General features: G+C 33.8%; 3 protein-coding genes across 3 annotated transcripts; all 3 read left to right on the top strand.

Moving 5' to 3' along the window:
* Positions 1-1003: 1003 nt before the first annotated feature.
* Positions 1004-3048, top strand: LOC111699683 (zinc finger protein 43; the record flags this gene model as incomplete). Its single annotated transcript, XM_023470408.1, is given in 3 exon segments — positions 1004-1113; positions 1590-1691; positions 1961-3048. Coding segments are annotated over 3 exon segments (1180 nt in total), but the record flags the coding sequence as incomplete, so codon positions are not given.
* LOC111699689 (monoacylglycerol lipase ABHD12) lies at positions 2995-5576 on the top strand. The gene is made up of 7 exons (XM_023470414.1): positions 2995-3068; positions 3319-3474; positions 3686-3990; positions 4104-4252; positions 4380-4457; positions 4740-4862; positions 5096-5576. Exons 1-7 carry the CDS (start codon positions 3011-3013, stop codon positions 5208-5210), a joined length of 984 nt encoding a protein of 327 aa, XP_023326182.1. The 5' UTR covers positions 2995-3010; the 3' UTR covers positions 5211-5576.
* A 1783-nt stretch (positions 5577-7359) lies between these two features.
* LOC111699685 (uncharacterized) lies at positions 7360-12795 on the top strand. The gene is made up of 11 exons (XM_023470409.1): positions 7360-8019; positions 8087-8167; positions 8397-8450; positions 8843-8942; positions 9077-9143; positions 9463-9506; positions 10624-10799; positions 11101-11181; positions 11390-12247; positions 12365-12457; positions 12566-12795. Exons 1-11 carry the CDS (start codon positions 7864-7866, stop codon positions 12728-12730), a joined length of 1875 nt encoding a protein of 624 aa, XP_023326177.1. The 5' UTR covers positions 7360-7863; the 3' UTR covers positions 12731-12795.
* The last annotated feature ends 309 nt before the right edge of the window (positions 12796-13104 follow it).

Raw genomic sequence — 13104 nt, 5'->3', positions numbered from 1 at the left:
CGAAACATCGTCTTCCACATTACAAACAATATTCATCGATTATTTTTGCGACGCATTTTTATATAGTTAGTATTTCATAATATTTTCTGATAATGTTTTTATTAAATAACATTTCGCTAATTTTCGAACATTCTTGGAAAATATAAAAATGTCATCTTCATTGTCAAAAATCCTCGAAACAGGAATGAATGTATTAAAAAGAACTATCAGAGCTGGGAACTTTTGAATGGTGGATATCGGGATTAAGGCTTGATCCACTCTTTTTCTTAATCTCGAGATTAAATAATGCTTGTTCTCCTCATGTTATTAATCTCCAGATTAATTAACAGATCGGGGATATTCCATTCTTAAGTTTTCAGAGCTGGGAACTTTTGAATGGTGGATATCGGGATTAATGCTTGATCCACTCTTTTTCTCAATCTCCAGATTTAATAATGCTTGCTCTCCTCTTGTTATTAATCTCTATATTAATTAACAAAACAGGATTAAGAAGATCCAATTCAAAAGTTTTCAGCTCCGCTCTGATAATAAAAAATAAAAAATATGAAATATCAACTTTAAACGAATGCGTCCAAAAATAATCGATGAATATTGTTTGTAATATCTGAATGATTTGTCTGGAATTAAATTGATTTTTTTACGATCCGAGTTGAATGTTGCAACTTTCTGAATTTGTATGGGCGCTACGTTCTTCGGTATGAGTCGATTTTAACAATTTTCTCCTTATAGACGCAACAGATAGAAGTTAGATTAGTAGCGATCAAAAGCGCTTATTTTTCGATGTAAGCGTATCCCTCTTTCACTTTTCGCGAACACTCCCTTTAAAATAAGAATCTAATTGTAATTAATTATCATTTGCGAGTCATCTATAAAATGAGCCCTTTCTGATATCATGTCTCTCGTGTAAAAGGCCTGCTCACGAATCTGTCACGCATACTTATCCTTTAAACAAAACTTTCCAGATTTTTCTTTTTCCTCTCAACTTGATCCCTGCCTGATGCAGATGTCTCCACTGTGATTTCGAGGATCGGAGAAAGCAAAAACTTGAAGATCATTTACTCACTGTGCACAAGGACAGGGTCTGGGTCTATGACGATACAACACTTAGTAAAGGTTTGTTCTAAGTACACAAATTTTTATCCACGAAAAATTCTTAACTGGGACACTTGTTATATCTCTCTCCAGTTTAGAATATGACAGAATCAATTTCCATGACAAAAAAGCTGTTTTTTATTTCAGTGAGAAATAAAATATTTCTTACACTGGGAACAGCTTTTTTACAATGCAATACATTCTTACTGTTAAGGTTGGCAGCCAGGTTGATCCGTTTTTAGAACATTAAATCCCGGCTTTTCTAAGAAGCCTATCGTGTTTAAAGAATTTTATTCTCTACCAGTTTGCTTTGATCTAACTATGCAAAACTTTGACACTGGCAAACAATATATATTAGATATTGACGAAAGAAAAATCAAACCGTTTTCTTCTGTCTGATTAAAAATTATGCCGTCCGGGGCTACTTGCTTGACGTCTATCGATAAAAAAATAATACGAAAAAAAACAGCAAAATGAATGTATTTTTGTTTGATCAGGACAGGAAGTTTTGAGTGACCTGACTGAACCATTCCCACCTCTACAGCCCGCCGGTCAACCTGTAGAAATTACTAATAATCTTTTCCTTTATAAATGTTCAGGTAAATTATAATTCTGCGAAGTACACGGTAAGGACAAGAGGAATTGCTAGGTAAGGCCATTTTATCTTTAAGTGCTAGAAACCTTATCTTGAAGTGCAAGACACGAAATCCTCAAGTGCTAGAGACCTTATCTAGAAGTGCAAGTCTTCAAAGTAGAAATACAAATTGGCTTTGATGACCAGAAATAAAAGTGTTTTTTTTTTTCATCCTGTTTTTTACCATCCTTTCTAATTCTTAGCGATTTTATTTTGAATAAAACATAATTTCAGTTTGTAAGATGAAGAAGCGTCGGGAAGCTGATATTGTCAAGCATATAAAGGAACAGCACGATTCTAAAGGGCTTGTTAAAAAGATTGCTTTGAAACCTCGAGAACCTGGAAACTACGAGTATAAATGTGAAGTTTGTGAAGATACATTTTCCAAACCATCTTTATTAAATAAGCACAGGTTTCGCGTACATAACCTCGGTCTGAGTACAGAATATTCCTGTATATTCTGCAGCATAAAATGTGCAAGTAAACCTGGTTTGAGAGCTCACGAGAGGACTCACATGACAAAACAATTTTCTTGTGTCTTGTGCAGTAAATCCTTTGTTCATGAAAACCTCCTTCGTGATCATGTGGAGAAGGGAGTATGTAAGCTGCAGAACAGAACTTGTGATGTCTGCTCCAAAACTTTTTGCGATAAAGTAAGAAAATATCAGCACATGAAAATTCATAACAAAGTCCGTGCCTTTAGCTGTCAAAAATGCGGGAAAAGTTTTGTACAAAAACGGAGTTTAAAAGAGCATCTTCTAACCCACGAAAAGACCCGGAGATATGCTTGTAAACTGTGTGAAAAACGATTTGTTCAACCCAATCATTTGAAGTATCACGTGACAAGCCAACATCCCTCAGCGTTTCCTGAATTTGCGAAACATGTCTGTAACTTTTGTTCAAAAGCATTTGCATTTCTTCATCAGTTGAAGCGACACACGAAAATCCACTGCGTGAACAACACGAAGGGTAGTTCTGGTGAGTCGTCTCTACAGTGCGAGATCTGTTCAAACTGGTTTTCTACTCCGGTCCTTCTCCAGAACCACCTAGAACAATGTTTTGATATTGATGAAGAAGTTCAGGACGAGATGAGATTAATCCCTGATGATGAGATGATCGAGGACGAGCAGGAAAGCGTAACTGAGGACGGATTAAAGAGTATGGTTGAGGAAGAACAAGAAGAAATAATCTGTCGTTTATAGGCTGTGAAAGAGAACGAGGACGAATAAGTAATATATATATATATATATATATATATATGTATGTAACTTAACATAGTTATAAATGGTTATAATGATATCTCACACATTCTGTATTTCAGATAAAATGGGGGATAAAATAGGAAAGCAAAAGCAAATGATATAGAAAAATCTAAATTTATCGAAACATAATTTTAAATTTTTTTTTTGTAATTTTGAACTGAAAACACGACTTGCTTGAGATCTTTATAATTTAGAAAATAATCATTTTTAAGTAATCTAAACGTTGGAATCTATGACTATTAAGATTGCATCATCCCGAGAGTTTGCTCTGTGACGACATTGCGAGAATAAAAATATCAATTTGTATATTTCATTGTTTTGCTGGGTCAGGGGAGATTGTGAAAAAAATAATATTCTGTCCATTTGTTCAATATCCACCTCTACCCCTGGTCCCTGATCTATCGGATCCTGCCAAGTTTAATGGATCAGGTTCTCCTGCATTTGATCTAACCAACACCACTCATCTCTTCATCACTTCACCGAAAGGTTGGCTGGGTTTTCAAAAAGTAACAGAGCACTTTCTTTTAACTAAGTTTTTGAATCCCTTTATCTTTACAATCTGAGAGTGTAAGCCTTTGCAATTTTTAACTTGTTCCTTAGATCAGGCAGACGTTTTAATTTGAAGTAGTAAATGTCTATTGCATCAGGTTGCAACAATATAAGAAAGTGAAAAATATATGTATATTTTGTCGTTCAGACTCTACCGGAAGTTCCCGGATTGGAGCATGGTACTTCCTGCCTGAGAAGTCGAGTGGACGGGTTGAACCTCTTCTTGAAACGGATACTCTTATACTGTATCTCCATGGAAACAGTTACAATAGATCTCAGTCCCACAGGGTTGGGTTGTATAAGCACCTGATCCGACAAGGATTCTACGTCCTAGCAATAGACTATCGCGGGTTCGGAGATTCTAGTCCTGTAAACCTCTCGGAGAAAACTGTAGTAGAGGACGCAAGAGCAGCGCTAGGATGGATTTCTGATAAACTCGGAGATAAAGCTAAGGTATAATAAAACACTGTTATTTCAATAGAAACAACATTTTATAGAATCAGTGCTAAATGTCGAATGTTTATTTTATTAGTGCAGTTTTATTGATTGATTATTGATTCTTCCAGATTATTGTATGGGGCCATTCTCTTGGGAGCGCCATCTGTGCACACACTGTTGCAGAATTTGACCTGGAAACTGGAGGATCCTCAACAGTATCCGGGGTCATCTTGGAGTCTCCTTTCAATACTATGGCTCAGGAGATTCTCAGCTTTGGGTAGGAGTTACCAAAACAATAATTAGGGGTTATTAACATGCTTGAAAGTTCTTGTCTTTACAATATAACATTGAACACAGTCACTGGGAGTGATTATCAAGAATGTTGATTTTAAATTATTTTTTAGTTTGGCTCGAATGTTGTCATACTTAACTGATATTCCTCAGCTGTTGGAGAAATCTGATCTTCTCTTTGAATCCGAAAAGTAAGACTCTTTCAGATAAAAAAACATGTTAGCGTAAAATGCCGATGTATTATTATTATTGCTGTTATTATTACGGATATCAACTTTATGGAGAATTAAAATCCCGTGTGAATAGGGTACATATTGTTCACTAAGTGTAACACAAGTAATCCCAATCAAACTGGGGGCTTCCATTGAAAAAATAAAAACTCCCCAGAAGCTTATATTTTCGAAAACCCATGTATTTTTGATCCTGAATATTTAAGTTGTAAGTAGAAATAATTAATATTTGATAATTTGTAGATGGCTGCCTGCTATCAAATGTCCCGTCCTGATTCTCCATGCCGAAGACGACATTATCGTTCCGTTCGAACTGGGGCTAAAACTAGAGGCTGAAGCAAGGGAAGCTGGAAAAAATAATATCAGGTAATTTCGAGAAAAAAATTCGCTTTCAATAAAAATCTGAAATATGGGTGGAATACAGAAGTATCCCTTATACGTGATCAATTTAAAATATGGGTGGAATACAGAAATACGTGATCAATTTAAAATATGGGTGGAATGCAGAAGTATCCCTTATACGTGATCAATTTAAAATATGGGTGGAATACAGAAGTATCCCTTATACGTGATCAATTTAAAATTCAGAATATTTTTAGGTTCATAAGCTTTCCCAAAGAGGAGAGAAGGGGACACAATAATATATACTTATCAGACAACCTGGCTAGCGCTGTGAAATCCTTCACGGAACTAGACTGTACATCTAAAAAGTAAAAGAGAAAGTTTAAGCAAATAAAGCTTAATTAGTAATTACAATGGAAACCGATCAATGGAAATAATTCCCTTCTACTCCCATCACAACCCTTCTAGGGATACCTGCTGGGCTTATCCAATTTTTGCACAAACCTTGAATAATGTTCCTAAACTGTAATCTTACCTTTATTATGTGTTCAAGCCGTAAAATGTATAGTAGTGATTTAAACTGTACTCTATGTGCTCTATGTACCCTCTTGTACTCTCGTTAAGAGAGTAACTGACTAAGTGATTTTCTATGTAATTTTTAATGACCCTTCGATTAAAGAGTACATTAATGTTTCACACCTGCATCTACGCGCTCTCACTGCAACAATACATCAGGCTGCAAACATATTCCACGTCTTTCAACTGATTAAATTCCTTAGTTGTAAACTTTATTTTTTTTAAATCTTTATAAGTTTTTTTTAATATATACTTTCTTATAACTAATCTTTTTCAATTTCTAATTTTCTTATTTCAAACATTTATTTTTATTCTCCATCCTTTATTCAAATAAACACAATGTTCTCTTTTTATTCTATTTTTCTGCGTTAACCCCAAACCTAGGATGATCATTTTAGGTGCTTTTACAGTCCATATCATGTTTTTGGGGGGATTTTTTCTTGCCTGGTTCATTGTATCCATAATTTACCAGATTCTTAATTCAAAATAGAACTGGGATGTATATGTATTGCAGTAACCCGTCCACAGGCTGATGATGAAGGATTTTTGATGCTATATCGTTTGCACTAATGTCCGATTGAACTAACATACTATTGCACTAAAGTCAGCTGATCAGTAACACTTGTGGCCGCAGCGCCCGGCCCCCTAGCCTGTCCTAGCCGCGGCGCTCGGCCCCCTAGCCTGTCCTAGCCGAAGCGCTCGGCCCATAAATTGTCTTAACCTAACCTAACCCTCAAATAAAACGTTGGTCCGAATGAACGTTAGTGCGAATGTATGTTAGTCCGATCAATCATTAGTACAAATAATACGACATCGGATTCTTCTATGGCCAACTACGAAAGTAGAACCTAACCATTTCAAAACCTTTAGGTTTAATGGATGAGATATTTTAATTTTCTTTCTTGACTTTTGTGCCAACTAAAAGGGTATCTTTGTAAATTATTTACCGAGCTTTTAAATCAAAGGTCACAAAAAATTACATAGACAGTCCCTTCAACCTTATTGTGATATTTAAATGTTGTGATAGTGAAACCCACATGAGTAATAACATAGTAAATTGTGCTTATATGAGCCTATGCATACAGGCTTGTAAAATTGTATGTAAATCTGTTTGGCCTTGATATAGTTCAAGGTGGGATTTCAAATCTTAAAACCGGTTTTGTAAGTTCGGGGTTTTAATGATATTGGACTAATGGCCACTATTTTGCCATGATTCCTCGTAAATCCGGCCGAAGATCTTGTCAAAAATGTTCTTCTAATAAAAATGTAGTTAATCATTTCATTTAAATTGTATTCTTGGATTTCTTTGGGGAAATGGCTTTAAACCGGTTTTTATATCTAGCGGACACCCACCTGTGATTATATTTTTTGTATCCAAAATGTTGTTAAATGTATTTATTCTCAACTCTACCCGATTGTGAAATGTTGTTGGTTAACATATCTGTCACATATCATGTATGGTAGTTTAACTTAGAATTTAGTATTGTGGAGAAATCTTTTATGTTTTATTTGAGACATATTAAACGTTTTAATGATGTATAATTACACAGTTTAAGTGTACATCCGACGTTCAAAATCATACATTTGGGTGATTATGTTTTGAGAATCGATTTTCTTAAATTATTAAAAAACGACGACAAAGTAACAAAAGTTCTACAGTAAACTAAGTAGATATTTAGGAACATATTTCTGAATATAAATTTGACAATAAATCAATGTTAAAATCAATTATTTATTTTTTATTATCATATTGAATTTCTTATTCTTTACTAATTTATTCGCAGATTTTTTCAAATTCTTAAAATGTCGTCTTTTCAATAAAATATCCAGGAAATCTACAGAAAATGTTTGTGATCAATGATACATTACAGAAACCAATAACTGAATAAGATTACTTATTTTCGATGATAATAGTGAATTGTTATTTTTTAAACCTGTTCACAAGCAACTAATAAGTTTACTGTAAAATTTTTGTTGCTTTTTTCGTCGTCGTTATTTAATAATTTTTAAAAAGCTGATCCTAAAAATCATCCCTCTAAAATGGACAATCTATGTGGATTTTAAAGTTTGAATTTGCGCTCTTACTGAACAAATATGCACCGTACAAACGTATTATATGTCTCAAATAAATCCTAAAAAATTTCTTCTCAATACTATATTCTCATTTCAACTACCATACGCCGGTCACTCCCTTTAATGTATCATTTTAATCTGACTATTGTCACTATCCAAAATCCAGAAGTGTTATTTTACGCAAAATTTACAGTAAATTACTAGTATTTTAACAGCAAATGTTATATATATAACCATGCCTTAAACCTGAAAAGTGAAATACTCAAACGTTCAAAATTATCAAGCTACGTTGACCAACTTATTAACCTCAACCTATTGGACCAAAATTAGCATTTGTTGAATAAATTTGCATGTTTATTGTTGTTTTCCAGGCACAATGTTACGACAAGGAATGGCGCATTGTCGTCGTGTCAAAATTCTTACTCAAAATCGTATCTTCCACACGTTCTTGAAACTTGAGTTTAGTATGTACGACAACGGTGAATACTCTCGTCTTCTGTACACCCGCCTGTCCCTGGACAATAACTACCAGGTAAAGAGGAATGGAGTAAAGGGGGGGGGGACTATTGAAGAACAAAGTAAAATAAAAGTTGTTTTAGTACCTGGATCCTAATTATGCTGTTGAACCTGATCCCGGAGCTGTAGCAACCAGACTTATATCCACCCTACAGAGCAGGGATGTCTTTGGTATCAATCTGTTGTCTGAACCATAAAATATTTTAAAGCTTGGCCTAAAAAACATTGCATTTCTTTCTAAAATTACTTTTAAAGAGGATTTAACAAAAGAACGAGAGATAGGTAGTTGATCTACCCTTAACTAGCTTAACTGCCTCAGCTCTCTTTCTTCGTACATCTGATTAGTGAATTGATTAGTGTTCATTTTGAACCATTGGCTCAAAGCCCAGGGAGGAGAATCCTGGAACCCTAGAGAACCTAGAAGGAGAAGTTCTGAACAGATTTAAGGTCGGTGCTATTTTTTCAATCAATGAATATATCCTTCATTAATACATTTATTCACTAAGCTTATCAATTGTCCCCTGAATACAGTGAAAACTTGATAACATTCAATAAGAAACTGTACTTTTCATAATAATTAAATATTAAGTCTTTTGTTCATGTTTCACTTACACTCTACTTCTGTAAAGTTTACGGAACATTTAACCTTAAACAGGGATGTATATTTTATAGAATAACAACATTTTTGACGATTTTATGGGGGGGGGGGGGAAATGAAAAATTGGACCTAAAGGAAACTTTTTTTTGATACATTTAACACAAAAATTAATTTATTTTCTCCTAAAAATGATTTTTTTTTAAAATTTACATCCCTGATGTCTACAACCCTTGTACTTCAGGAGTGGGCGTCAAGTGTACAGCTCCGGGTTGGATATCTGATGCATCTTAACACAAAAATTAACTCAAGACAGTATTTGGATAGAGTTATCGAGCAGATGGGTTCAGGGAGAACAGATTTATCATAATTAATGTTATAAAACACTGTAACCTTCGAGCTTGCATAATTAACTTGGACTTAAAATTTTGTAATAAAGATTTTGGATATAATATCCAAAAATTATATTTGTTCTTTGGTTCAGGAGATCTTAATAATTTGGAACCACACGAACTTGTTGCTCTTCTTCTTCTAATTTACTTCAGGAACCAGATACTTTCCTTTAAACTATAATTTACAGTGTTTCCCACCAACCATAATTATTTCTTGACCTCTTCATTTCTTTTAAAAATCTTACAACTTTTATTTCAAGGAATTTTTAAAATAGATTTTTCTCGAATCAAAAAGTTTTTAACTTAATACGTATTGGAATTGTAGATATTTAAAATGTTATTTGATCAGGCTGAAGAAAAAAATTAATTGGTATTAAGCTATTATTGTTTTATTGTTTCATTCATTTATGATAACTTACTTTTTATAATAATTTACTTACTTGATACTTAATATCATGGATTAACTCTTCAGGAAGGATCTAACAATTGATGATATCTGTCAATATCTAGATTTAGGTATTTTGGATAAATGAAATCTTTTTTTGACTTCAAGATTATTACTTACATGATTGTTTAAACGTTTGAATATCCTTTGTTTTACCTGTTTTTGAATAACAGGTCTTACTTTTAATGATAAAGGACGCCTAAAGCCATACCTGCAAAATATGATTGATTATATTTTGTTTGATTTGATTTGATTTGAATTGAATTGAATTGAATTGAATTGAATTGAATTGAATTGAATTGAATTGAATTGAATTGAATTGAATTGAATTGAATTGAATAACATATTAATTCTGGGAATGCATTTAAATCCTCCAAGAATGTGGTATAATATTATTATGCGTAGGAAGAAAGTGTAATAATCAAAATTATTGTTCGGTGAATAATCAAACTTATTCCACGGTTTTTCTTTCAATATTATAACAATAATTTTGATTATTACACTTTCTTCCTACGCATAATATATTATTATTTAGAAATTAAAAATTCATAATTTTTCTGTAATTTTTAACCTTATTGAAACTTATATTTTTTCATTTTGTATACTTATTGCATATTGATTTTTAGGCTCTCATAATTCGACAGATTAAACTCCAAGCTCAGTCGGAGAAAAGGCGGTCCAACTACTCTCTCCTGAATAAGATTAAACTCTTCCTAAACCTTAGATTAATCCTGTAAAGATAAATCTGAACCTAGTTCTGAATCTCCTAAGGCTGTGAAACCTGAATAAACTCCACGATACCAAGATGTCAATGCGTCCTGTGATCTTGAAGCCTAGAATAAAGCAAACTGCAACCATGATATTCCTCCATGGTTTGGGGGATACAGGCCATGGTTGGGCTGGGATACTGAACACTCTCCGTCCTGATCATCTCAAGGTAGGGGTTAAATTATTACTTATTAATGGGACTTTTAGGCGACTCTTCATTTACAGCGTGGCATGTCCGATTTACAATTGTTCCCTTAGTAGATTTGTCTGATAAAGAATGTACAGTGAAACCCTATTTTATATTAATATTAGTTTAAAATCTTGAAAAATGTCTTGCTTTCCTCGTAAAAATGACGCCGAAATATTCAGCATTTCTCCCTAAATTATTTTATGAATTATGTAAAATATCCAATTTGTTAGATGAGCTGCAGATTGTGTTTGCGTTGAAGATCCAGCGAGGTCAACTGAAGCCTGAAGAGATCTGTGCTGGTTGTCTTGGATTGAAGAAAATTAAAAATCTGCGGATAAAGAACGATGTACTAAGACATGTACTCTATGACCTACTGAATACTAAGAATCTGGATTCAAAATTTAAGGTAAAAGTAAAAGATATCGTACATACTAAAACACTTTTGAAGACATGGTGTTAATATAAGGAAAATTTAAATCCTGGCCTAGGACCGAATTTAATGAATTGGAGAGGTCCCTGAACTACTTAAAGCCGGTTCAAATCATAAATATTTCGAATCAACGATTAAAATCCTCGTGAATCTTTGAATCGATGATTTAGGCTTTGAACTAGTGGTAGGTTACAAGGTAGTTTAGCGACCTTGCTGAAACTAAATTAAATTCGGTCCCGGAGAAACTAAAATATTTTCTGAGAATAAAATATTTTAGGATTTCTACTTCATGACGATAATATCCACCTTGACGAAAGGAAACCAGGTCTACCACGATAACCCAGTCAGCATTGAGAAGGTAACACGGCTTGTCGCTTAGTTTTGTCATCGCTGTAGATAAAGAATTTAATTAAAATCTCGTTATAAAACTTGAAATTCTTAGAGTACCTTGAAAGGTATTGACAACAGGGGTTTAGTCATGTTTCATGAGTCTTTTAAGATGACATTAATTTCATCTTTTAATTGAAAATAGTTTGACAGAATCATTAGAATAAATACTTTTTTAGGCGTTTCTTAGTTTCCTTGAATACAGCGAGGACGTATCTGTGATGACCGCTATAAAGATGATGACGTATGGAATAAGCAATGGGTTAGAAAACCAAGAATTAACAGATAAGGTTTGCAACCGAGTCATCTCCAGCATTGATCAACTGAACTGCAAGGATATGCTTGGACTTACATACTTCTTCTCTAAGTCTAACTATTACAACCTTAAACTCCTTCTGTTACTAAAGGGTGAAATATCTCGATTGTTTGAAACGGCGACCTCTGTTGAAGAGCTAGTTGATGTATTAAACTCCTTGAGCCACCTCGCTATTAATCATGTTTACAGGATGGAAGTTATAACTCCATTTATTCAAGCTATGAATGATATTAAACTAAGCGAAGTGAAACATTCGAACTTAAGTACAATGGGGAAGGAGATGATAAAGAACATTGCTGAGAAACATCCTCACAAAGATGCCCTGCTAGCGGATACATCCAGTATAGACCAGAATATAAAGTTGTCCTCTTCCCTGGTTCGAATCCCTGCCTTCCTTACATTTAACCTACGCCTAGATCAGGTTGACCTGGATCTAGAGTTAAACATGGATTTGGCAGCTTTAATTCTTTCTCTTTTTCATAAAAAGATACCTTTACAAATCCAAACCCCTCAGATGAGTTCGGATAATCTGGAGAACAGATCGAAGCTTCTGGTGAACTGTTACCGTGGGGCTGTCAAGATTCTAGGTTCACCAAGATTTGTCGGTGTTGGACGAATCCTTCCACACTTTCACGATCCAGATATCATCTTTGGAAACATTGGAGGAACCCCTGTATCCATACCAGAGTATCTTACAGATTTAAGTATTCTTAGACCCAAGGTAACCTATAAAGATATTATGTATGGGATGAGATTGTGGGGGTGGGGGCTGTAATTTCATAAAATTTCGTCTTTTGTATGATCTAGTAAATTAAAATTTAACCAGAATATGATTTAGAGAGCTCCGGCTGGAGACTGGAATGTCCTTGTAATTGCAAACAGAAAAAACTTGAACTCTGAGAATAAATTGATAGGGACCGAAGAAGTAAAGGTTAGTTCTAAATCACAGTAAAAATATAATTTTTATTTAAATCCCATCTTTTATAAAAGCATTTTAAGAAAAATTAGATTTTACACACGTACATTTTTATGTTTTTAGGTTCGACAACTCGAGTTTCTAGGATTTACTCCGATCGTAGTTCCTTACTCCAAGTTGCTGAATCCTCTCAGTGCGGAGAAATCTATTCTTTCCTTCCTGAGAAAAGACGATATTTCTCTACCTAACGTGGATGAAGGATGGACGGAGAGAAATAAGAAATTTTAAAGCTTTTTATTTTGAATCCATAAAATGGATTTGTTACAAATAATTTATTTATAATATTTTCAGAAGAATATGGAGGTATGGGAAGCTTAAAGTATGGTCTAACTATCTTACTTGTATGCATAAATATTGATCTGATACGACAGGTAAATGAATATATTATTTGCTGCACTGGGCTCATAAACTTGAATCATGTAACGATCCATTTTATAACACGCTTAATGTATTCTTTTTCCATACATAAAGTGTTTTTTCGTCGAAAATGGAAATCCATGATATATCTTGCTCGCCTATTCTTGAATTATTAATATATTATGCGTAGGAAGAAAGTGTAATAATCAAAATTATTGTTATAATATTGAAAGAAAAACCGTGGA

This window comes from Eurytemora carolleeae, unplaced genomic scaffold, assembly GCF_000591075.1.
Source record: "Eurytemora carolleeae unplaced genomic scaffold, Eaff_2.0 scaffold279, whole genome shotgun sequence".
In the NCBI taxonomy this organism is placed as follows: Eukaryota; Metazoa; Arthropoda; class Copepoda; order Calanoida; family Temoridae; genus Eurytemora; species Eurytemora carolleeae.
The sequence above is the reverse complement of the archived record's forward strand: the minus strand, read 5'-3'. Positions and strand labels throughout refer to the sequence as shown.

Excerpts from the sequence above, each read along its gene's own strand:
- LOC111699689 (XM_023470414.1), top strand. The coding sequence starts at position 3,011 with ATGGTTATAATGATATCTCACACATTCTGTATTTCAGATAAAATGGGG. Across the intron at positions 4,253-4,379 it reads CAGGAGATTCTCAGCTTTGG|TTTGGCTCGAATGTTGTCAT; the intron begins GTAGGAGTTACC and ends ATTATTTTTTAG. Across the intron at positions 4,458-4,739 it reads CTTCTCTTTGAATCCGAAAA|ATGGCTGCCTGCTATCAAAT; the intron begins GTAAGACTCTTT and ends GATAATTTGTAG.
- LOC111699685 (XM_023470409.1), top strand. The coding sequence starts at position 7,864 with ATGTTACGACAAGGAATGGCGCATTGTCGTCGTGTCAAAATTCTTACT. Across the intron at positions 9,144-9,462 it reads CTTCTTCTAATTTACTTCAG|GAAGGATCTAACAATTGATG; the intron begins GAACCAGATACT and ends TTAACTCTTCAG. Across the intron at positions 12,248-12,364 it reads TAAGTATTCTTAGACCCAAG|AGAGCTCCGGCTGGAGACTG; the intron begins GTAACCTATAAA and ends AATATGATTTAG.